This window comes from Tyto alba, unplaced genomic scaffold (assembly GCF_018691265.1).
Source record: "Tyto alba isolate M040663 unplaced genomic scaffold, T.alba_DEE_v4.0 Super-Scaffold_44, whole genome shotgun sequence".
Classification (NCBI taxonomy): Eukaryota; Metazoa; Chordata; class Aves; order Strigiformes; family Tytonidae; genus Tyto; species Tyto alba.
Window position 1 is genome coordinate 12,275,588 of NW_024881320.1, and position 25,026 is coordinate 12,300,613.

Below are 25,026 nucleotides of genomic sequence, written 5' to 3' on the forward strand. Positions count from 1 at the left end.
TTCCCTTCCTCCACCCTTAAAAATGCATGCTCTGGGCTTTGTCAATAGCAGCCTGTCTGTAGCAAAAACAAAACAACAAAACAAAACCGTGCAACTGGGGGCTGAAACATCTTTAGACAGCTGTACCTTATTCCTAACAATATTGCTACAGTTTTATGGTATCTTGCTCTGAGACACACCCCTTGGATCAGAGGAAAAGCAGTGTCTGTGATCCAGGTACCGATTGCAGAATGCTCCAGCTAAGGGCCGTGGTCCAAGCTGAGACCTTTGCAACAGCCACAGTGGGCCAGTGGGAACACGAATGTCTGTGGGCAACTGTGCCCATCCAAACCGCTGAGGGAATTGTGGAAAGGCACTGGGCAGTTTGTGACAAAAAGGACAAAGAAGTGTTGCTGTTAGAGAGGACTCAGTGTGTGAAATTTCTTAAATCAGTGATTGCCGAGAGTATTCAGTGCTAATCTCTTAATGCTAGAAAAGTGTAGCTGCAGTGCTTCTCCCCCAGTAAACAATAGGACCCAGATTGCTCTCCTGAGGCCTCTCTCCTTTTATTGCAGCCCACACAGAAAGCTCATCTGAGAAAGCACGTTGAGTTAGTAGAGCAAACTCTCGGAACCAGTCTGAACCAGTTCGAGTATCACATATGGTTGTTTTGCTTCTGCAGACTTCCTTGTTAGTCCTTGGAGGCTGGGGCTGGCATTTACTTAGCAATAGCTCATGCTGTCAGATTGAAGGGGGAGGGGAAAGCCTCTCCTTGAACATGTCAGCAGGGGGATGCAACAGTGCAGTCAGATATTTCTCTATCACTCCACACTGACTCCTTCATAGTGACTGTCTCTGTCTCGATTTTTGGTTATACTCGGCTCAGATTCATAAACTCAACATCTGAATCTTTTGGTGCAGCCCTGATGTTTTTTTCTTCTGTTCAGATTGTTTCTAGGTTAGGAATAAAACACATCTCTTTCTGACTCCTACATCATTGCTTATAGAAGGCTTTTTATAGGTGAGACCCACAGAGGCAACAAATGAGTAAAAAAAAAACTGCTTTTGTTGGAGTTGCAAGTACTTAATAGTGTTTAGTAACATTTGATGTTTTCAGTTTTTTAACCTTTAGCACAAATTGCTCTAATACTCTGTTCATGGTGGATGAGGCCTCAGAGTGTGCTGTCTTCATTCTTGGGCATCACAATTTAAGAAGGAAGCAGAAAACGTTTTAGAAAAACTAGTTTTGAGGAAAAATTGGAAGAATTTAGTTTGCCTAGAAAGAAGAAAGAGGACATTGTGGGAACATGACATATGCCTTGTTACAAGGAGGGCAATGGTGAACTTTTTCCATTTTAAGCAATCCATGTTAATTTGGGTAGGAAAGAATACTTAGATTAGAAAATTGATTTTGCTTACTCCCCCTGATATCCTACTTAGTAAGATTAAATAATAAAACCTGTTAGTTCTTTCACAGGAGGTTAGATGAACTTTTGCCCTGGAAGATCTGAACATACTTGGCTGTGGCCAGAGAAGGAGGGTGGGTTTGATGGCTTCTTGTGGAGTCCTTCCAGAGCAATTCATTTGTGGTGGCCTCCCTTTGCACAGCATACTGTGCTATATGTTAGCTTCCTTTTATTTTTCTTCTGTAAGAAAACTCTCCATATGCTTTGAATTTTTCCACAGGTGAAAAAGTAGAACAAACAAGAGCAGTTGACAGACGAGAGAGAGAAAAAGCAGACTTTGTTAATTCTGGAACCTGTATAAAGTAAACAGCGGAAAGGTACCAGCTCACAGCTGAAACTGGTTCACACTGAGTCTAGGGAGGATGCTTAATGTCCCTTGTTCCTAAAAATAGCAGGTATATTCTCCCGTGAAGTGTTTGTGAATGTGTGGATGTGTTGTGGTACATGTATGTGTGTACACCCAACAGACTTTTACGTGTAAACTATGGGAGGATGTAGTTGCAAAGCTACTAGATTACTTATAGTTTGGGCAGTTACTTTAAAATAAAATCCTAGAAAGTAATGTCAGGTTTAATCTCTAAAAGTGTAGCAAGAAGAGCAAACCCATTCCCAAACAGCAGAAAGAGCAATTGAGTCTGCCTTTGACAGCTGCCACCTGGCATCCTATTAAACTTAACTCTGTGGAACTGCCAGGCATAAATCTTCCCTCATCCTGGAGAAAGCTAGAGATGAAAGAGAAAAAAATATGCTTAGAAGTCAGTCATGGAAAAAACTTTGATCTTTACCATTAAAATTAAAGTTTCTGCATTTCTCCCAGATTCCCCATTGTCCTTCTGTGGACTAGAAGCTCAAAATTGTTTGCTGGAACTTGGCTGGGTGTAACGAGAAGTGCAAATTTATCTTGTTACATAACAGGAGAGAGAGCTGGGAAGGTCCGAGATTTGTTTCCACAGAGATTACTGCCCAGCCTGCAGTTCTTGGATCAGTATGTAGAGGAGGAGGTGCTTTCTGTATGAGATGGCATTGAAGTGTTAGTTAGTCTCGTGAAATGAGCTAAAAGAAAGTAATTGTACAGGTTGGCAGCACTCTGCAAACTGTTTTGGACTGACTGTGCTTCTGGATGCACGTGTGGGTCTGCAGTTTCTGACTGAATGGAATTTGTCCCATAAAATCTCTTATGAAGAGCTATTACAAACAGAAGGGCTGATTCAATAGCCTTTATTAAAAATTCTTGCTTACTTCAGTTAGCCTTGCTTTCACAAAGAGTAACTGGAGAGCATAAGGAATGTAGTAACTGAGTGTCTGTGCAGACAGTGAGCGTAACGCCATAGAGCAGACATCTTAGCTGGTGATGTCAGTCAGGACTCACACGCACAGGTTTTTGGTTTTTGTTTTGTTTTGTTTTTTTAACAACCTGGCTGCATTTTTTTTTTATCTGACATTATTAAACTAAATTTACTGTAGTGGTAAATCATATTGTTAAAGCATGAATCACACACAATTGCTAAGGCTTATGGTTTCATGCTCAGTGGTAGTGCTGCTTAATTGACCTGTTTTCTTTATTACCCCTCTGTCGTGCTGGTACATCTGTTTTTTTGTGGCTCTATTGTGGACTGGATGCAGCAGGCGACCTGGCTGTAAAGGGTTAAAGTGTGCATGACCTGGTAAGAAAAGGGCAAAAGTTGGGTTGGATCAGTGCCTTGAACCTGCTTGTCACACAAGTACCTGTAGCAGCCTGACTGCAAGCACTGCCAGGATGGAAACGTCTGGGAGTGGAAGGGAAGGCCAGCTGCTCCAGCCAGCACTGCCCTGAAAAGTGATTTATCAAACAGAATACAACATGCAGCTTCCTGGCATAGAAATACTTTTTACATGTTCAGTGGTTTCAAAGCACTTTAAAAGAAGGGAACTTCCCTGCGTTCCTCTGAGAATGAAGGTCTGATTGTACCTCATATCACAGAAAGGGAGGGAAAGCGCAGAGAAGCGAAGCAGGCAGACTGGCCAAGGTCAGAAGGAACTCTGTGGGAAAGACAGAAATAGCACCTTGTGCTGCAGGCCTGTGCCTTGGCTACAAACCCATCAGTTGGCCCAGGCCACCTTTCAGGGCTTGTTGTTGAACAGGACTGAGTATTCAGCTGCTTGTTTTCACTGGTGTGAAACGGAAACTTTGGTGATGACTCCAGATGCTTGTGTCACTGGCACTGCAGTATCTGAACACAAATACTTGGGAACAGAAGCACCTATTGTAACCCATTTGAAATGTCTGCAGAGAGGCATTATCACAGTGGCTGGATGCCTGGGATAGAACTACTTTAAAGCATTTTTTGGCCCTTTACCTTGTTTTTCTATAAGCAGGCACAGCTCTTAGAGTACGTGGCGTCAAGAGAAAGCAATCGATTAGCAGAGGCGAGAATGTAGACCTTTAATGTGGAGGTGCACAGCTCCCGTGCTGGTGCGTACCCCACCCCGCACTGTCTCTCTGGAGCTAAGGGAACCCAAAGGGAGAATCGGGGCAGGAGAATTTAGTCCTTCGCGGTAGCTCTCCAGGGCAGACGGCAACTTCAGGTCCCTGAAGACAGCCGCCTTCCCTGCCGCAGTCCGCGGCTCAAGCCCAGTTCCGCGGCGGGACTCTCCTCTTCTGGCCCCAGAATTTCCCGCGGCTGGGGGGGACGGGACCGGGAACGCGGAGCTGCCCCTTCGGCAACGTGCCCCCGTGCTCCCCCCGAGCCAAACGGCCCCCCGCCGAGCAGAGTCCCCACCGCTTGCGCCCGGTCCCGGGGCTCCAGCTCGGGCACCCTCCGCGACCGCGGCAAAGCCGCGGCAGGTCCCCGGCCGCCCCCAGCCCAGCCCGGCCCGGCCCCGCGGCGGCCGCCCCTTCCCCTCCCGGGGCTCGGCGGCGGGGCCAGGAGCCGCCCGGGGGCGGGCGGCGGCGGCGGCAGTAGCGTTAGGACCCGGCGGCGGCTGCGGGGCGGGGGGGGGGGGGAGGCGGTGAAGGGGGGGGGGAAGCGCAGCCCGGCGGTTGTTTACCGGGGAGGGGAGAGCCGGGGCAGGTCTCGCCGCGGCGCCGAGCGGAGCCGAGCTGCGCGGCCGGGCTGGCGGCGGCTCCTCGTCCTCCGCGCCGAAGATGCTGCGCGGGGGCCCGCGGCGGGCGGCGGCGCTGGGCGCCGTGCTGCTGGGCTCGCTGCTGCTAGCGGCCGCCCGGGGCGCCGAGGGTGAGTGCCGGGGGGGGGTGGGGTGGGGGGTGTCCCGGCTTTGTTGTGGGGGACAAAGGCCGGTCCCGGGGGGCGGAGGGGGGGGCCCTGCTGCCCGGCTCGCCCTCACGGCTCGGCCTCTTCTCTCCGCAGAGTGCCTCCGCGGCAACGGCGCGTCCTACCGCGGAAGCCGGCGGGTGGCCTCCGGCGGCGCCCCGTGCCTCAACTGGCTGGCGGTGCGGAGCGGCCCCGGCGCCGCGCTCCCGGCAGGTGGGTCCGGGGGCCGGGGCGGGCGGGGGGATGCCGGGGCCGCGGCGGACCCCCCCGCTGATGCCCGCTGCCCTCCAGCAGTCGCCGAGGACCACAGCAGCTGCAGAAACCCGGACGGCGACGCCGCGCCCTGGTGCTACGTCCGAGGAGCCGCTGGGGTCCCCGAACGGAGACCCTGCGACATCGATCCGTGCGCAGGTAGGAGCGGCCCCCTCCTGCCCCGGCCCTCCCCATGGCACTGCCCTCCCCGGCCTGCCTGCCGCCGCGGGGGGCTGGGCTCGTCACCGGGGTGGGATACCCCCCTTGCGCACAAACAGCCCCGGCCTATGGGTAGCACCCGCTGCCCCCCCTCCCCCCCCCCCCCCGCCCCGGGAACGGCGTGTACCCGGGGCTCTTCTGCAGCCCTCGCCTGTGCGTGCACATCTGCCTCCCAGCTGTGCCTCGCTCCGCCCCTAGAGCGTTCCCGTCGGTGCCAGAAAAGGCCTGTGCAAAGCCTTGTGCCGCCGTGTCCCCACCTCCCCGTGCAAACCCTTGCCCACCCCTACCATTTCACTAGCCACTATAGGGCTTTTTAGCTGTGTTGCAAAAGGCTGAGGTCTGGGCATCTAGGAACTGCAGAGGTGTTGGTAGACCGTTGCTGTGGGGCATGTTACTGCTGTCTAAACAAGTGGCCTGCTGCTAAACGAGTGCCAGGGTGAATTTGGGTACAGGTGGGGGGGAAAGAACTTGGAGAAAATGAGAATGGAGAAAATGAGAATTGAAGGGAGGACAGTAAGAATAGTCATGGGGGAGGGAGGGGTGGGAAACAATTTTTCAGGAGAACAGTAGCTGGAGCCTGTTTTGGGGAGAAGAGATGTTGGTATTGACTGAGGCCAACATAACCACTTGTGTTTTTTTTAACTGTACTTATTTCTGAGTAAGATTTATGCACTCCACTGTTCTCGGGATTTCTATCCTTGCATGTAAACACTTTCCCACACACATACACCCTCCTCTTTTTTTCACTTCGCTTGTTTCTTTCTCTTGCTTTCCCTAAAGATGAAGCAAAACAAATGTTCTGCTGCCAAGACCCTTACTCAAAACACTCCTGCAGCTTTGGGATCAGGAGAGTTACCTGACCTTTCAGCCAATACACCATTTGCATGTTTAAGGGGGTTAGCTAGTTTTGTGTCTCAGAGGGGGCACCTTTTTATTGTAGTCGTGTCCTGCAACTCCTCTTAGTTCAGCTTCTCTGGCTGACCCTATGTAAAGTCACTGCAGTTCAGGAGACCCCGCTTCTTTCTTGTCTCTAACTCCCCTTCTGTACTTCCATTTCACATTCCACTGAGGACTCAAAATGGCTGCAGATAGAAAATCCACATGGAGGTACTACCAGCTGTGGGGTGAGATCCAGGTGGAGAGAGTTTTCATACTGTGCATAGCATTTCCAAAAAGTTGTGGGGGGGTTGTTTAGGACAGGTAATAGATGCCTACTTCCCACTGTCATAGCTTTTATTGTGCTACAGCTTCAATTTTAACTGTGTCATGAGAGAAGGAGCTATCTTGAAAATCTTTCAGTGCTGTTGATAAAAAATCCACAGGGCTGAGGTGGAGTCTATGTGGTGAGCATCCATCCTTACACACTTTTGTTTGGACTCTGGCTGAGGAGGAACTTGCTGTACTTACACTAGTCAGTGGCTGTGCTCCCTGAAGTGTTGCTCTGACTTACCCTGTCCATCACACTAAAGGAGTTTGCTGCATGGCTGCAAGGAGGGGCCGGATAAGAAGAATGTCCCCGGGTTGTTTCCACACCCGCTGGAGTCTCCCTTTTGTCAAACCTTCCAGTGTAAGGAAGATTGAGGCACAGGATAGATAAATAGGCTCCTGGGAGATTTGGGATGGAGATTCTCATAATCTTGTTCATGTCTGTTCAGTATGATTGAAGCTGCAGCCTGTGTATCGATCTATACACTAAATGAAATCATCGTGTATCCCCTGGACTCATGCCCTGAACCTGGGTTTTGTTCTGCTGTCTGACTTGTGTCTCATCTGTGGTGGTGCGTTGCACTTTTAGTTGAATAGGTTCATGTCAAAGGAGAGCGTGGGGAGGAGTACATTTCTTGCCTGCCTTGGTAAGATTTCTGGCAATAACTTAAGAGGGGACAAGCGTTTCTCAGTGCACATTGAAAGCGGTTCAGTGATACCAGTCTAGATCTGTTCCGCTCATGCGGCACGTGTCGTTTTGAAGTGCTCATCTATGCTTGGTATTTTGTGTGTCGCTTTTTCCTCTGAACAGATGCTACAGCTGCCACAGCCCCCATCCCTACAGCAGAAGTTGGTACTTCTCAGGAGGTCGACCAGGTGTTTGAACCGGCTGATACCTTGCCCTCCCGGAGCGAGGCAGCCGCTGTGCAGCCTGTCATCGGGATCAGTCAGAGAGTGCAGATGAACTCCAAAGACAAGAAGGACTTAGGGACCCTAGGTACAAACCCAGGATCATGTGAGGGATCCATTCCTGTAATTCTGTAATTATGGATTTGTTTTGAGGCTCTGAAAGTGATGCTAGAGCTGGATCTACTGCCTCAAATTTTGCCTCTTTCCTTTCTCTCTTCACAGGGTATGTGCTGGGGCTGATCATGATGGTGATAATCATTGCCATCGGAGCTGGCATTGTCCTGGGATATATCTATAAGAGGTCAGTGGCTATTCTCCTTTGTCCAAAAGCTGGTGTGGGCATGAAGCAACAGATACAGAGCAGGAATGTCTGAGGACCTGCAGACCCAGCCAGATCCCAGCAAAAAGGCAGACAGAAGCACACTGTGCAAGGGTTGATATGGCACACCGTGCAAGAGTTTTGCTTGTCACACTTAGGAAAGAACTATTTAAGAGTTGATCCCACTCTTCTCCATTTCATCCATCAGTGTGATACTCTGTCCTGTTTAAAGTTTCAGACTGCCCTTTGTTTTTTGGTTTTGTGTGTATGTGTGTGCATGGGTACCTTGATGTGGCACTCTCAGATACGTCCTCTTTATGTAAGAGCTGGAGAGAGCAGATCCCAGGTGCCTGCACAGGAAGTTTCTTTTTTGATCAGAAAAAAGAACAATCCTAGCAGACCACCTGTTTCCCCAGTTTCTCTAGCCTATCTAGCTTTAGAAGAAAAACAATTGGCAAATTCTTTGCCACTCATGTGTTGTATCCTATGAAGCTGAATATCAAGTAGCACTATTTTTCATCAAAAAAAAGTTCATTTTACCAAAGCTCCTGTATACTCTTAAGGTCGGCTTTGATTCATGCTTAAGTTATGATTTGTTCAGCCATTTCACTGTGTGGGACACAAATGTTTCTGCAGCTCGGCAGTGCTTGAGGTTAGTGGTAACAGCAAGCAGCTTAGTTGTAAGAGATGGGGCAGGATGAACAAATAGCAGTGAATGTCGCTGCAGCAAGTGAAGGCCCAGGCTGCCTCCTCTGGGAGGGTTTGTTCTGTATTTTGGCTGTTTGACAGCAGTCTGACACAACCAAGCAGAAGGAGCCCTTTCCCAAGCTGGGACATGTCCTTATGTAAGTGTTTATAATAAATGCCGCCAGAAAAAAAGCAGAGGGAGGAGTGTTACATAAGAGGCAAAACACAGAGCGCTGCTTGTCGAGGAATCTGATTTGAGGTGTCACTTCAGAGAATGCTGTCTCGTGTGCTGCCAGGAACGGCAGCCACTGCTGCACGCTTGTAGGCAGGTTTGAAAAGCAGCCAAAATGCTTATGTGCTGACAGGAAACCCCAGCAGCTCTGCTTGGTTGGGATCACAAGCCCTAGGAGGAGTGAGTGGTGCCTGTTCACCTCGCTCCTGTCTTCAGCGGGAAGAAGCAATAGACCAGTGTTGAGCTTTGTGCAAATGCAGCTTTGCTTCTTTGGTCCTAGAGAGCTCACAGCAGGGCTGCAGTGCAGGTTTTCTCTCTCTTGTCTTGCTCTCAAAATTGCATGTGCAAGCTGGCAGGTTTGGGTAGGTGTGGTGAGAAACCTTTAATGGGTTTAGTAGCTTTTTGGTATACATAGCTCTTCAGGAGACAACATGCTATTAATGTAATCCATTTTTAAAGCAAGGCAGTTCTTCCTCAGTACAAATTACAGAGGTGTCGCCTCCCTTAGCAACAGGCTGAAGTCTGAGGTAGGTTTGGGGAGCTGGTTGTGGTGTTAAGCTGTTAGCTGCAGCAGCAGAAAGCAGGGCCAGCTCTGAAGTAAGCTTTAATACTTTCAGGAACAGCTTAATGTGCTACACAGGTTTGTTTGCTGCAACAAAAGGCAGAATCTGTCACCACCTCCGGTATTTGTTTCTGTCAGATGAAGCAGGTTACAGAAGCTCTTCTCCACATCAGTGGGCTCTGTGCTGTCTCACTGCTCCCCTGGGCCTGCACCAGGCAGTTCTATAGGACTGTAAGGTATAAGGAAACCTTTGTCAGCTTCACAGTTTGAAGGAGAAGCCTGGCTTTACAGGCATCATTTAGCAGTAGCAAGGTCAGTGAACAAGTCAGTTTATGAGGGAGGGACAGACTTCACTTGACTGCTTCTTTTTTAAAGATGTTCAGATGGGGTCCTCTACTTACAGTAGGGAATGCTTCTGGCTCTTTGTATATAGCCAAACCATCTGTTTCTTGAAGAGCAGAGTCCCTTCTTTTCTACTGTATCACCTTTACTGAGAGTCTGCCTCCAAGCAGTGGCACTCACCCCATGCACATAGATGTTTTTTTTTCTTTCTTCTAGGGGGAAAGACCTGAAGGAAAAGCATGAACAGAAAGTTTATGAGCGTGAAATGCAGCGCATCACACTGCCCCTCTCAGCGTTCACCAATCCTGCCTGCGAGCTTGTAGATGAGAACACAATTGTGGTGCACACCAACCAGACGCCTGTGGAGGACACGCACGATGGTAGTGGCCCGCTCATGGGGCAGGCGGGTACACCAGGTGCCTGAGCAGCTCAGGCAGGAGATACAGGCTGAGCAAAGCCTCCAGCTTCCCACTGTGAGTGCAGGGGTTGCGTGTGTTCATTTCTATTTTGTTTTCTTTTTGATGAAAGCCAGATGAAGGTGATGCAGAGGGACAAAACAATGGGCTATTCATCACGATCTGTTTGAGGGGCACCATTCAGCGCGTGAGCAGCTGGGGACTGGTGTGGTGGACCCTGCTGCTTCCTCCCACCTATCTCCATGGTGTGCCAAGGAGCTGGGGGGAAGATGGGCCAAGCTCACAACTGTCCACAGATCCCATAGCCCAAGTGTGGTCTTGGCTTCCTCTTTTTCTGTTCCTTTCCTATTTAACGGTGTGCACTGTTACTTAAGTTTCAGCCTGGAACCCCAGGAGGGAGCAGTACTGCAGGGACTGAGGGGAGCTTCACGTCAGACATAGCTAGGTAATTACACTCTGATTATAATTCCTGCCTTTTTGCTTTAGTGGCTGAGAGTTGGAGAGACAGTCCAGAATCCTGCTACTGGATCAAGTTTTTTTTTCCAAGGAAGAGTTTATTTGATGGATGGCTTTGGCCAGGAGCAGTGTGTTAGCCCCAGTGTCAATTTGGAAAAGCTTTTCTCAAACTCTTGACAAATCCAGGTCTTCCAGGGCTGAGGCCACGCCTCCATTCCGTTGTGGTGCTGCATGCACAGCCACAGTTATAGGTGTCCAGGTGGTCCGTGCCTCCTGCTCACTTACACAGATCAGGAGACCAAAGGCCAGCAGTAGAGTTGTGAAGAAAAACTGCCCTTCAGTTACCTACAGCAGGTTGAGCACTGAGGATAACATCCTCTTCCGCATTCCCTTGGCTTGCTACAGAGCCAATTTTGGACAGCGTGGCCAAGCCAGCTGTGGAGGTCACCCTAACCTCGACGCAGCAGCTCTTGCGCTAAGGGCTCTTGCGCTAAGATCCCCAAGTTATGGTATGGCTCCCGGCCCAGCCTCCTTCACACACACTCAGCTTGTGCAGTAAGACTACTTTACTTGCTTACAGAGCCTGGCCCTATTAGAGAGGTTTTGTAACAACTTTTGTTAGCATTTCAGGGGGTTTGGAAAGAATGGTTGCTGCAGTGTCTCCCAAATGGCACCAAGGCAAGGCCAGTTCAGGGAAACATCCATCCCCACCTCAGGGGATTCAAGCCATTCAAGTAAGTTTTCTAGCCATCTGCTTTATAGCTGTGGGCCTAACAGGGAGCAGCATTTGGCAGCAGGGGTTTTAGTGTTAATGTTCGATTCAGAAAAGGGAAATGTTTTAAATGCCTTTGAATACCATTTCTTTGTAAAATGTTTTAAATACCTCATTATGAGAAGGTGCAGATTGTGCTACCTTGTATTAAAGCTCTGAAAAATGCTCTGTAGACCTGTGTGGACTGTGGCTCATCTGTACATTCCTCCTGCCAAAGCACCACCCTTTTGCTTGTTGCAGACTTCAAACTGAGGAGAAGGGAAGATGCCACTTCAGTTTGCCAGGCCCAGAGGTAAATCCCTACAAGCAGTGCTTCCACTCACCAGCACTGACATAGGGCATGGAGCTGGTCTCCTTGCTGCCAGCAGCCAGGCTTGGACTGGGACGCAGTTCCTGAAAAGCAGCTGTGGGTGTGGGAGCTGTGCTGACTAAGCAGGCCGGCCCGTGGGAAGTCGCTCTCGGTTCCAGCCCCTTCCCGCACTGACGCAGGTCAGTTCTGCTTTGGTGGTGCTCAGCAGCAGCTCCATCCCTCGGGGCCTTGCACTGATGGAGACAAAGCACAGCAGGTTACAGGGGGCACTGACAGAGCTAGCGTTTTCGTTCAGTTGTTACCTGGACAAATAGCCCTTGAACTACGTATTTCAGAATAAGAGGTTTCCAGGAACAAGCTGTATTTTTATCCCTGAATCAGAAAAGGAAAATGGAGGGAAGCTCCATGTTCTGCTGTCTCCTGTCCACTGTTAAAAAAATCCACCAACCACCAAAACTTGACAACTTCTTCCATTTCCATCACTCTACACTACAGAGCACTTGCACTGCATCTCTGTAGTTCTGTAAATGTGGCAGAGCCCTCTGGCTCAAGGAAAGGAGTTTTAGATGATCTGTGCAGTTTTGATGTTGCCCTTTTGTGACAACAGAAACCCGAGAAAGTTACAGCTTCGTGCTTTATGTAACACAGAGACGACACGCTTGTTTTCATAGCATACATTTACTGCTTTTTAATTTAGTTAGAACATGGAGCTGTGCAAATCACAGTTCATAAACCCCACCCACACATCACCCAGGACTCTCCCCTCACAAACCAGCCTGGGAGGGGGAAGGAAAGGGCAAATCCTATTAATCCTGAATCCACTGGACCCAGTTTAGAGAGGCTCCTCCACTGCCTCACAGCAGAGGGAGTCCCCAGTGTTTCTAAAACCACTACACAGACTAAAAACAGGCCCCCTCCCCCCCTGCCTTGTCAGGTGAGGGCTGGTCCCATGTTATTTTGCATAAACAGGTAGGGGGAGGAAATCAAAGTAACAGCAAAGACTTAACACCCATTCCCCACCATTCAATACCGAAGGGAGGGGGGGAGAAAGGAGCACACTAAAAATCCAGTTAAACCAAGGTGTTTGTGAAACTTCAGAGCAGGACTTGAGCCAGCTTTTTGTTCAGTTCTGCCAAGCACACAAGCTACTACAGCAGTAGCTTTCTTCCCTCTCCCACAGAGGGAGGAAGAAGAGAAGTGCTGGAAGAAAATACACCCCTGCCCACCTCCCAGTGACTCCAAGCCCTTTTTTTCTCCCCAAAAGCAGGGAATGATCCTGAGGGAAGTTTCTGCTTGGAGAATCAGCTCAGGTGCTGCAGCAGCAGCTGCAAGGAGGACCTTCAAAGGGAGCAACTTGCACAGCCTGCAGGAAAGGATGAGGTAATGGCAACTGAATTATTAGTTCTCCAGCTGCCACCCCTGGGAGGATGGGACATTCTCCAGCACTTTTCTGTTCATGACAAGTCCATCCTTTAAGTAATCTTGGGCATGTCCCCCTTTGCCACTGTCCATGTACAAAGTCTGAGCCACTTCAGACCTTTGGCTTTCTGAAGAGCACCTTCTACCACCCTTTCTGTCACCTCGGGTCCAACAGGCTGAGATCTCGAGCAGCTTCAGCACTCCACGGATGTCCACAGCCAGGGCCTAGTGCAGTTCTACACATTCAGGTTCAAATACTTTCACCTAAGTTAAGTTTCTTGGGCAGGCAAACTCACTGTGCAGGCTCAGGGTCTGAAGATGCCCAAGTGGCTCATTTGCTGCCTGCCTTGTTCACCATCAGGAGGGGTAAGCAGAGCTCAGTCTTAGTGTTTCTAGGCAGGCTTTTGGAGGTATTCAGAGACAGAGGAAAAAACCCACAAAACCAAACCAAAACAAAAATTCATACACTCTTTCCCCACAGACAAGGTATTTCAGGAGATCTGCCCAGTTCCTGGGGCTTTTCACTCCCTCCCCTGATGCACCCTGGAGGCCAAAATCTCAGTGGGTTGTTCTGGAAAACACATGCACAAACATACACACACATGCTGTCCTGGTGGGGCCTTTTGCTGGGTGTCCAATTTCCCCAGCTTTCCGAGCAGGGTAGTCAGCGGGAGAAGCAGTTTCAGAAGTGCTGGTCCTTGCCCAGAAGAGTCTCCTATAGCAATTCCCACCCTGGCAGACAGGCCAGGGTGGCTTCACAGCTTGCAGCCAAGTTCTAAGGCACCACAGTAAAGAAGCCTGAAAAGGCCAGAGAAACATTTCTCAAGCCAGAAAAATAGTGTTGAGCAGCTTTCCTAGGTGCAGTTGGCAGGAAACAGCCCTTTTTGCTTCTGAAACATGCCAGAAATCCACAGTGAATCAGGATGTCCAAGAGGAGGGGTGTGGGGTGGGGAGAGAGAGGCAATGCAGCAAACGCACAGCGTGGTGCCCCATTAATGCCCTGGAAGTGGCTGAAGTGCATCTCCCTCCCTGTCACTCATCTCAACTCCAGTGGAAGTGGTGCAGGCAGCAGGATGGGCTGACTAGCTTGTGTTTTCAGGTAGCTTGTCACGGTTCAGTCCATACTGCACACTCACGTTGTGGTCCAGCTCCTCCAGCTCAGATGGAAGGGGGATGGCAAGTTCTCCCAGGTAGAGAGAGAGAGCTTCAAAGGAGTCTTCCAGCTTGGAAAAAGGGGGCCTAGAAGCAGCAGTAAAGAAATGTGAGTGGGAAAATGGAAGCAGAACAGCATCTGGAAAGGCTGAGCCAGTTGTCCATCCACACCCCTCTCCTGTGCACAGACGTGTGCACAGGGACAAGATCCCTTCCCATTCAGCTTCCAAGACTGCAAAGTTCCAATTTGTCTGGGCTACCCATTTTTACAGGCGATGGCTGGGGAGGTCTGGCTCTTTTAGAACCCACAGGTATCAACACTGCTCTGAAGCTGCAGGTTTCACAACTGAAATCAAATGAAGTATTCACCTTCCAGAGCTGCTGCCAAGGTCTGCCCCTGATTTTTATACATGAGAAACCCTGAACAATCACTCCTCCGTTACCATCTGTCTCAGAAATTGTTTCAGAGGCCTCGACCATATACAGCTGTCTGTCTCCCAACCCGATGAGTCTTTAGTCTCTCCTCACGTGGAAGCCTTTGAGCATTCCTGCAGAAGGTTGGAATACAGCCCTCTTCCGCCCTCTGAGCAGAGCAATCCTACTACTAAGGGGATACAGACACATCCTCCAGGTTTACAAAGAAGAGTCCTCCAGACCCCAAACCTACCTGCTCTCTGGTTCTAGTCTGCAGCAAATAGCAGCCAGAGGGAAAAAGGCTGGAGGACAGTCAGCAGGAACAAACTTCTCCCAGAACAGCTTGACATTAAGGCCAAAATCCAGTGTGCGTGGGAGACAGTCTGGGTCAGCATAAACCTGGCCTATGATCTAGGGAAAAATGGGAGGATCACTTAAGTACAGCAACAGTTCCAGAGTGTTAACAAACAGGGAATTTCAGCATCAGGCAGGGGCTCCTTCAAAGTATCAGGGTGAAAGAGCAGAAACACTGTTCCTCCTTTCAAATGGGGCTAGTTACACACGGGAATGAGCAAGGCACCGCATACAGAAAAACTTCACATGAAACTTTTTCAAGACCTGGCAATGTGGCTGCTGTTGTGAAAGAAGGTCCAGATGCCTTCTCTTTCTCCCCAGAGTCTCTCTGCTAGAAGACACAGGATGATGTACACCTCCCAGGGAGCTTGACAGTGTCTTGCTGCTGGGTCAGCTACTGTGCTGTACACTGCTGGGGATGATGCAGGCCCTGCCGATCGCAGGGAATCAACACAACCTGTGTCACCATCCCAACTCTCCCCCCTCACACAGTCCTACCACACCACCAGCAAAGCTCCACTGTCTACCCAGTCTGTCCTAAACGATGCTGTGAAGTCAACAGCACCACAAATTTTGAGTTGCTCTGTTCCTGGCAGATTCAACCCCACCCACAGCCGGAGGGTGGGGGCAGAGAGCAGAACAACCATTGTTAATGCCCCGGAGGTTGCAGGGAGAGGAGGAAAGGGCTGGGTGAACAGAGAGAAGCCCTGCCCCAGCACTCAGCAGTCCCAGTGCTCACCACCTACCCCACTGAGGTGCACTCACCTCCTCCAGCAATACGAGACTCAAACCATAATAAGAGGGAAAGAAACCAAAGCAGAGATCTGGACTCAGACAAGGTCAATGTCAATACAAACTCTCACATGAAGGAGCGTATTAGGTTTAAAGCATCATCGGGTATCACAAAAAGTGTTATTTATAACCACCCAGGATTTTCTATGCCAATAACTCATAAGGACAACCGCATCCTGTAACTAGACAGTGGAACGCCCATTATGTATTTTGGCAGTGTTATTTCCTTATCTGTTTGAGTGTGTAACTTCCTTTTTTTAGCATCTTTATTTTGGTGACAAGGAAAATGTTCATATGCTACTACCCTTTTATTTGTGTTTTTTTCTAGATGAAACAATTGTTTTAAACCCACATACAGATTTTTCAAGTTCCTAAATCTATCACTCACAGCCACATTCTCTGAGAGGAGGGCCCAGTGTAAACAGAGCTCCAGATGAGGCCACAAAGATTTATGCACAGATATTTTCTTTGTCCCCTTCATTGAAACACTGAAGATGAAACTGCGCTAGTCTCCCCTGGTGTTCCTGCAACTGCTGTGTTATCCGTACACATAATACCCCGCCTTTCATCTGTATTTCCACCATCTTACACACCTTTTAAGCTGAAAATATCTTTCAGCTTTTCAGTGGTGCTCTCTGTTCTGCAGACAGAAAAGCCTGATATAACAGGAAGACTGCATTGGCTCAGACAATCTAAGCCAACAGACTTCAGGGTGCAAGCTTCATTAATCAACCTGCAAAGAGGTTTCAGTTTTCCCTTCTTTGAAGTGAAGTGCTATCCCCAGCGGAGGCCCTGAATTTGCTGATATCATACAGCTGATTGTTCTTTTAATGAGGCAGTAGAAAAAGAAAAAAGTATCACAGCTTTAGCGAATATGCCTACTTTCAAATGGATACCAGGTTTTGATCAGAACCTGATGGACTTTTTATAGCTTCTCTCAGTCCAGGAGGAACCTCTGTGTTTCTTTCAGTCCAGGAAGAAACTCTCTGGGACCAAAAAGTTACAAGACAGTTAACTTCCTTGAGGGAACAGAGACAGGGTAAGCTTGTACTCCCAGCCTAATTCACTGTGCTGTTAGGTCCCAGACTGCACACTCAGGCACAGAGAACTGGCTAATCCAATGTGTGCAAGGAGATGGCCCTGGGGAAGAGGGCCATTAAAGATGCCATGTGATGTCCTGGACTTACCTCACAGAGAACAATCCCAAATGAAAAGATGTCCACTGTCTCATCGTAGCTCTGTCCTGCAGGAAACATAAGACATTCTCAGCTCTGTGAGAGGCAGTTCCCCATCCAGCTATTCCAGAAGCTGCCAGTCCAAAGCTTAACTAAGGCTATTCCCTAGAGGGCCCTAAAACAGGAGACAAAGCAAGGCTTAAATCTCAGCAGCATCAGTTGCCCCAAGATATGGGTACCAACTGCATCTTCATGTACACTGCCATCACATATTTTAACCCTGCTTCTTTCTTCTGCTGGGGAATTACAGGACAACACAGGGAAGCCTTCCTCGTGTATCGGAAGTCTGAGCAAATTCTAAGGATAACTATGGAAAGCTCCTGCCCGTTCCCATTGATTGCTGTTCTAGTGCATCTCTACAGTGCACTGAGTCAGTGTTCAGCTTCCCCAGCAGCCAGCGAGTGCCCAGTCCCTGCTGCAGTGACTGCAGAGATAATAAATTACACACTCGCAGCACTTTGAATCTGGGAAAGCAGACTGGCTCCAGCATGCCATTCTCTGCTTACAGACACGCCTCTCCCAAGCCAGTATCTGGTAAACAGCCTTGCTTTCAGTGGTGATGTCAGACTATGCTCTTGCTGTTCTCTTGACAAATGCCAGGTCTGAGACAGGCTCTGAGAAGCAGCCTCAGACTGCAGTAGGGCCTGTAGGCCTTGAGAGAAGGAAAACAGAGCACGCAAGAAAGCAGCATGAAGAAGAGTTGAGCTGGGGAAGAGGAGCTCAGTCCTCCCTTCCCTGGTGGACTATGTTGGACAATACTGATATCATAGCTGGCCAAACTGCCCAACCTGGTCAGACAAACCTGCTCATTAGGAGGAAATTGGATTCACTGTATTTCACCCTTACCTCAAGTCTTGCAGGGGCAGATTTTCCCCTAAGGGACATAGTTCATCCTTAATGCAACTGAGGGCTGCCTGCCAAAAACCAGATTTCCCTGCACTGGGACCACTCCCACCCCAATCCCGAGGCTTCAGCAAACCTAGCAGCAGCTGGCTTCTCCCTGGATCTACACAACAGCACACGTAAACCTCATCCTGGAGTTTAATGATTCCCTGTCCCAAGGGGCAATTCCAAAGCATGAGTTATAACAGAAATTGATCTCCGGTTTTTATTTCAGGCCTCTTTTGTCTTCCATGTTATCTGGATCATAGCAAGTGTTGGTCAGCCGCCCTCCTGAAGAGTCCTGCTGTCAAACCTGAAACACTACCTTGGCTGGTACAAAAGCTTATCAGGTCAGGTACTGCAAGTGCAGCTAGGTACCTATGTGTATAAATAAGCTTGCATATTAGCAGGTCTAAAACCATAGGCTCTAATAAGTTTGATTGTTACTAGGGCCCAGAAGCTTTCAGTAATCCTATCATCCTGATACCCTGTTACAGGCCGTCTCCTCACCTGCACCCTGGTATCAGAATCTCACCATTTAGCATCTCTGGGGCCATCCAGTATGGGTTGCCAACCACCGTGTAGCGCTTCTTCCTGTCACTCTTGCGTAGGGTTCGTTTCTTGGCAGATGGCTTCTCCAAAGTGGGCTTTTTTCTTTCCTCCACAATCAGCCGAGACAGACCAAAGTCAGCCACCACCACCGTCTTATCCTACACAAGGGATTTAGTACAAGACACTGATTCCTCTCAGCTCCTTTCAGGAGCAAAGAGGCTGCAATTCCTGTTCATTATCAACTATCAAGGTTTCCTGCAGCCAGATGAGTATAGCAAGCTGTCTAGAAAGGTGTAAGACACCCAATTCATGATCCCAACTCATCATTTCCTCTCTTCATTGTCTTGTGGTCACTAACGCTAATCCCATCAGTTTGGCCTCACTTGCCAGGGCAAATCCAGACCTTTCCTTTCAGACCCTCCTATTCTACCTGGCCAGGAATGAACTTAGACTTTCACCCTGGGTTCTTTGAAACCCATATGCTAATCTCATATTCCAGCCAAGTGAAAAAGGGCAAGTCTTGAGGGAATGAAACTACACAGAAATCTTGTGACCTAGCATTTCAAAAAGAGAGAGCGCACACATGCACACACCCACACACTTGTCTGAATCCTGAGTGTCAATAAAAAAGTCATCAAGTGGTTAAAAGAACAGAAGCAGCTGTAGAGAACATTTCATAGTTGAAATAAGGAACAGAGCTGTACTAAGTCTCGTAACGTGACTGTTAATAGGAGATGCTATCACAGGAAAGTGGGTAAGAGAACAGAATGAAGAAATGGTGAAAGCTAGATCAGTGTGGAAAATCCTACTGAAGATGAATCTCCCTTGTTTAGGGCACTAAAAGCCTCTCTGAAACCAGTTCCACCCTGACAAAAGAGGAAATACTGTGTGGAGAAAACTAAGGAAGGAAGATGACAAGGAGGGGAGCAGCATGCTGCGGGGAACAGAGGTGTAGCTCACCAACTTAATTAGGCAATTGTGTGAATTCAGGTCTCTGTGAATGATGCACATGGAGTGCAAGTAAGCCTGGAATAGAGAGAGAAAAATTGGTGTTAGGGGTTCCCAGGTGAACGCTCACCATTTACATTTACATGCCCTTCACATTTACAGACCTTCAACAACCAGATGCTAGTAGTCAGGCAGCATCCAGAACCCCTCACACACCACCCTGCTGAAGCAGCTCTGACCCTGACAGTCTGTTCTGTGACAAAGGGACACAGTCCAACTCACCATTCCAGAGGCAATTCCTTTGGCAAAGCTGACCTTCTGCTGCCAGGGAAATGGGTCCTGAAAGACAAGTCCTCAGTGGTCAGGGATTATCTTCCCAGCTAGCTGGTGACACCAATTCCTCCTCAACGTGGACCTTTACAACAGTCAGACAATACAGCCCCAAGAAAGGGGGTGCTTCCTGCCTCAGGCCACCCACAGTTAAGAAGCTGCTTTTCACACAGCTCTAAAGGAAGAAACTAACAACAAGCACCATAAGGCTGGTGCAACCAACAACACACTGTCAACTTCACTGAGTAGAGGTCTACCAGGCTTTCATACTCACTGCATTGCGGAGGAAGTCCTTCAGGGTGCCCCCCTCGATGTACTCAGTGAGGAGATTCAGCTTCTTGTCCTTGTACAGTACACCAATGAACTTCAGGACATTGGGGTGATCCAGGCTGCGCATCACTTTCACCTGGAAAGCAGAGACATCCCACCCCAAAGAAGAGAATGGAACAAGTCCTGACAGATCTGCTCTGTGGTGACAAGCACTCCAGTGCTGGAGGTCCCCCCAGGGATCACAGAGTACACTCAAAACCCAACCTTCAGGCAGTCAAATTAACTGTTACCTCTTTATTTTCACACCGTGCAACTAACTTGATCTTAGTCTTTAAAGACAACACCCTTGAGTTTGGATAATTTTTAAGAGACAGGAACTCTGCAGGGCAGCTATCTGGTCTGTATTGCACGTGTCAGGTGTTTAAGGGAGCTGCCTTTAAGCTAAATCTGACTTTGAAAAACGTGGTAGGCAGCCACCAAGAAAATAGTTAAGCTTAAATACAGCAGGAGTCTTAAATATCTTACAGATATTGGCCCTCATCGTTTGTATTTATGCACAAGGCTCAAGGGAGAAATCCTTTATGTATTGCACAGCTCAATTTGCCTCAGACTCAGTCTGCTTTTTATCATTGAAAAATTAATGAACTGGGAGCTGAATCCATGTCTATTGCTCAGTGTGAGTCACACTTCACTGCAGCAAACATTGAGCTCATGTCAGCTTTTCCATGTGATGTTTCCCTCCTTAACACCTTGATTCCTGCCAGGTTGCTGACATGATCACTCTGTCTCTCTGGAAAAGATGGAAGAGAATTCCACCACGCTACTGGCTCAGAAGCTTTTTGAAATCTTGCTCCTACCTCTGTCAAGAAAGTCTTCTGTGTTTCCTCATCACAGCGAATCAGCTCCTTCATCACCATCACCTTTCCTGTTGCTTTGTGGGTCACCTAGTGAAAACAGAAACCACAACTACAGGCAAGGTTCAAGAATACATAGTTCCAATGCTCTTGCAACTCTTCTGAAAGAGAGGGTAACATTTCCCTCCATCCAGAGGGGAATATAGATGGGTGAAAATTCAGAGCCCAGGGATCTGCAGAAAACTGCATAAAATTTCTCCTTTCAGAATTCAGCAAAGATTCTGTATGTGAAACAGAAACTACTGAAAGCTGACAGAGGATCAATACCAAGAGATCAACAGCATCCCAAGAGCAAGAGCTGAAGTCTCCATTTTAGGTAGCATAGGGCTGAGCATGCATAGAGGCTGTCAAAGCCTCTGAAGGCATCAGCTCCATACTTGTGCATGCCTCAAGTTCCCTTGCAGAAAGTACTTGCCCAGTGTGATGCTCACCTTTTGTATACAGACCCTAGCAACAACAGTCTGTATCAGCAAAGGAATCGGCATTCACTTGCATCAGAAACCACATCAGAAACTCCATGCTTTGGTTTTATGGGGACTAAAGCTTGATGGTTTCTGATGAGCTTATCAAACTTACTCACATGCAAGAAGAACCGAGATATACACACTGTTCAGTTAAGGTAGGAAGCAGTTACTTTACCATGCTCCTTGGGAGCAGTGTATTGCTACCTGCAAGGATTACCCCAGAATGATGGAAACACAGAAATCCACCATAAATACCAGGTAATAAAATTCCTGGCTCTTGACATGGAAAGCATTTCCAGTTTCTCAAAAGCTGTTTGCCTGTATCCAACTAGTTTCTGGCATTTTGCTGTATTCTAGAGGTTTCTTTTATCCACCTCTGCCTTGCTTGCATGGGGTGCATGAGTGAGTAGAAAGGGTTGAAATTCTGATGAGCAGGTCTTCCTGGAAATCCTCTCCTCTTGGGTGCTTTAATTTGGCCAGCTCAGACTCCCTACGATCTCTAGGTAACTAAACAACCACCTTCTCTGTAGGAACAGAAGAGAACTATTCTGATCAGGTACAGTACTCGTTGCATCAAAAACAGTCAATCTGAATCTCAAGAGAGGCGTCACTTCTTTTGCCTCATACCCTTTAAAATAAAAAGCCTTTCAGAAAACCTCCAGAACTGCAATATAGAACACAAGACCCAGTTACAGTGTTTAGGAAGATTATAAGCTCTTACAAACACTGTGGCACACTAATTCTGTTTGGAACCACAGGACAGACCAAGGCTGACATAGGTAAAATACAAATGTGTGGAATAACACAACAGAAGCAAGAGTACATTATTCTTCTGCTCCTGTCTGAAATCAAGCATCCATATACAAGTAGCGAGCCAGGGAACACTACACATTTCAGCCAGGGACATGAAAGCCAGGGACATCTAATACCCAAAGATAAAGGTAAGTGAAGAGACAAAGACAAGACAAGGCTAAGTGGAATTCTTAAGCTGCCATACCAGCAAAACTGAAACAAGTGTCATCATGAAACTCCAAGAGGGCAGTTTTAACTCCCAGAGCATGCACCAGAACAGGACGGCTATCAGGTAATTTAAGCAGAAAAGAAATGCCTTTGTGCCATTAACTGTGGGGACACAGATGACAAAAGCATGCGACAGAGGAAAGGTTCTGCTTACCTGGACCTGTTATTTCTCTATGAGCAGAGGAGAAGAGAAATATGTCCATTAGTATGGATCAGGAGTATTGGGATTGTAGTACTGGCTCACTACCTCCCATGGAAGCATGAGATGAATATGGTGGCTGGACACCTGAAGTTCATACAGGTGTAAGGAAAGAAATCCTATAACATGATGAATAGCAATCGAGCACCGAGTAGCTCACAGCACCTTAGTAAGGTAGAGGAAGATGCCCCCTGATGATGTCAGGGATGCCAGGACAGGAGCTGCTGAAGCATCCCCAGTCAAGTCCAGAGAGCTTAAATGCAAGAGAACTGCTATTAATGGAGATTTTAATTTTAAGAGTCACGAAAGACCTGACCACCACCACACTGACAAGCCGTCTAGGCTCTCTAGGGGTTCAGAGATGGTCACTACCTCAGCCTGGCAAACCCCCGAGCATGCCACGCTGAGGGTGGGTGAGAAATGCTGTACGGGGGAATTGAATGCACCTCTTCATAAGAAAGATGCTCGTAAGAGAAAGTGTAGCTTGTTCCCCATTCTTCCAACCTCACCCCAGGTGGTTGCGGTGACACATGTACTCTGGAGCTCTAAATCTAACTCAGGAGGTGAGTATGTGTGGCCAAGGTTGACATTCCAAGGGGACAAAGTCAAAACCACCTGCAGCCAGAGACACTCACAGTCAGGGAATGAAACAGATAAATGGATCTCACTGAGCAAACCAGGTGAGTTCCAAGACCGATTGCCATCAGCAGGGCAAAGAATCCTGAGATAGGCAGACACTGTCGTAATCAAAGTAAATGATGAATGTTTGAGGACCTCGCTCACCTTGATTGCTTGTCCAAAAAATCCTTTTCCTAGTACTTCACCATGAATCAGGTCACAGGGCCGGAAGATTTGCTGGGAGCAGCTAGAGCTGGAACGTAGGGATTCAGAACGACTGATGTCACGGCTCAGAAGGAGTGGTTCCTTTGGAGAACTGGGGCCAGGAGACTTAGATATGCTGTTACTTCGCCTGGAAAACAAAGGAGACAGGAAGATCAGGGAAGCGGCTAGGAAACTTTTGGTCCAACATGTCCCATCATTAGCTCCTAAGGGATCGGTTTCTGGATGTGCTCCAATGCTCTTCACATCTCAACGCCCAGATACTCTCCCAGCACCACGGAAGCTTTTTACAAACCTAGAGAAGCTTCCAAGTCAGAGCTGCCTAACAACACCACGCTGTGCTGCACTGTCAGTCAGAGGTGGGGCTGTGTGAACAGGAGGAGGGAGCTATGAAGGTGCAGCACTTGTTATCTCTAACCAAAGATTAGTAGGTAACTGAATGAGCAACTGAGTGCCCTAGTCTAGGAAGACAAGATCCTTCCCAAGTCCCAGGTCTCAGCCATATTCCCTTTGAGGATACATTCTTCCCCAGCCATTTAAGGCCAGTAAAAATCTGACCTTTACATTTTCTAACTGTAAAACTTACTAGTTTTTCTATATTAAAAGCAGAGCTCCTTATTTTTATTAATGAAAATTTGCCATCCTGAAAGGGAATAGAGACAGTACTTGTCAACAGCAGAATCTAAAGCTCTCCACTTCGCCAGTGGTTTGTACGAAGGCTCGTGCCAGAGCTGAGTCATGTCTCTGCAGTCCTTTGCAATCGCAAGGCCTAGGCCCACAGCAGCCCAGCCAGGCAGCACCGGGCAAAGGCAGGCCAGGTCCAGAGGCAGTGCTCCCGAGTACCTGAGGGAGCGCCGACGGAGCGTTCCTTCCAGATTCTCCTTGATGTCCAGTGGAGAGAGGGAGCGTGGGGAAATGGGTGGCTTTATGTGGGTGGGAAGACGGGAGTCCAAACGAAGCCTGTCCAAGCGCTGCGAGACAGGGTCGTGCTCTATCAGCAGCTGAAGCGTCTGGCTTGTCTTGCGAATCAATTCCTCCACCTGAAACCAAACCCAAGGACAGGATGATAGCAGAAAGGAGTAACACAAATGACATGAGAGAGAGGAGACACAGCAGAATGCCCCTCAGGAATCAGAGTAGAGAGTTCAGTGAGATCACTCCATAGTTGTGGTTTAGTTGCACACACCACAGCTGTCTACCAGACAAAGCAAGCTAGTAACACAGAAGTTCCTGATGCTATCCAAATCTTCTTCTTTCTGGTCAGCTACAAGTGACCTAATCAAAAAAGATGTGGACAGGCTGGAGAGGGTCCAGAGAAGGGCCACAAGATGATCAAAGGCCCAGGAAGCCTGCCATGTGAGGAAAGGCTGAGAAAACTGGGTTTGTTCAGCCTTGAGAAGAGAAGGCTTATCACCATGTTCCAGTATTTAAAGGATGGCTACAAGGAAGATAGAGACTCCCTTTTTACAAGGAGTCACATAGAAAAGATGAGGGTGAATGGGTACAAGTCATTCCTGGGGAGATTCTGACTGGACACAAGAGGAAAATGTTTCACAGTGAGAACAACTGGCCACTGGAATAGTCTCCCCAGGGTAGTGGTGGATTCCCCAACATGGACACTTTAAGATTTGGCTGGACAGGGTGCTGGGCCATCTTGTCTAGACTGTGCTTTTGCCAAGAAGGGTTGGACCAGATGATCCTTGAGGTCCCTTCCATATTCTATGAAACGCTTTTTTTTTCCTTTTCTGAGAAGTGTTCAAAAGCTATACAAGCTTCTATGCTGAACAGTGCTTCACAAAACAGCTTTGCAAAAGCAACATGGAGATTCATCTGAGAGATGTCTACTATGCTCCTTATGTTCTCTTT

At 48.4% G+C, this 25,026-nt stretch overlaps 2 protein-coding genes across 4 annotated transcripts in view; one reads left to right on the forward strand and one right to left on the reverse strand.

The window, feature by feature from the left end:
• The first annotated feature begins 4,418 nt into the window (after positions 1–4,418).
• On the forward strand, positions 4,419–11,237 carry PIK3IP1 (phosphoinositide-3-kinase interacting protein 1). 2 transcript variants are annotated; one of them, XM_042805579.1, is made up of 6 exons: positions 4,419–4,657; positions 4,790–4,906; positions 4,985–5,104; positions 7,182–7,367; positions 7,502–7,580; positions 9,638–11,237. In XM_042805579.1, exons 1-6 carry the CDS (start codon positions 4,570–4,572, stop codon positions 9,843–9,845), a joined length of 798 nt encoding a protein of 265 aa, XP_042661513.1. In that variant the 5' UTR covers positions 4,419–4,569; the 3' UTR covers positions 9,846–11,237. The 2 variants fall into 2 exon arrangements, with proteins under 2 accessions (XP_042661513.1, XP_042661514.1); XM_042805580.1 differs by having other exon boundaries at positions 4,988–5,104.
• Positions 11,238–12,037: 800 nt separating this feature from the next.
• Positions 12,038–25,026, reverse strand: part of LIMK2 (LIM domain kinase 2) — a 32,412-nt gene continuing 19,423 nt past the window's right edge. For both annotated transcript variants that reach the window (XM_042805426.1, XM_033001446.1), the window contains 10 exons: positions 24,004–24,200; positions 23,104–23,290; positions 20,581–20,667; positions 19,728–19,859; positions 19,406–19,462; positions 19,136–19,201; positions 18,159–18,333; positions 16,694–16,749; positions 14,614–14,771; positions 12,038–14,033 (listed from right to left, as the gene is read on the reverse strand). In XM_042805426.1, the coding sequence (XP_042661360.1) occupies positions 13,877–14,033; positions 14,614–14,771; positions 16,694–16,749; positions 18,159–18,333; positions 19,136–19,201; positions 19,406–19,462; positions 19,728–19,859; positions 20,581–20,667; positions 23,104–23,290; positions 24,004–24,200 (1,272 nt within the window). In that variant the 3' untranslated portion in view covers positions 12,038–13,876. The remainder of the gene's footprint in view (positions 14,034–14,613; positions 14,772–16,693; positions 16,750–18,158; positions 18,334–19,135; positions 19,202–19,405; positions 19,463–19,727; positions 19,860–20,580; positions 20,668–23,103; positions 23,291–24,003; positions 24,201–25,026) is intronic.

What these genes read in the sequence shown, in the direction of transcription:
- PIK3IP1 (XM_042805579.1), top strand. Translation starts at nt 4,570, where the DNA reads ATGCTGCGCGGGGGCCCGCGGCGGGCGGCGGCGCTGGGCGCCGTGCTG. An exon ending in CGGCGCCGCGCTCCCGGCAG is followed by an intron (nt 4,907 to 4,984) that starts GTGGGTCCGGGG and finishes GCTGCCCTCCAG; the next exon opens with CAGTCGCCGAGGACCACAGC. An exon ending in CGACATCGATCCGTGCGCAG is followed by an intron (nt 5,105 to 7,181) that starts GTAGGAGCGGCC and finishes TCCTCTGAACAG; the next exon opens with ATGCTACAGCTGCCACAGCC.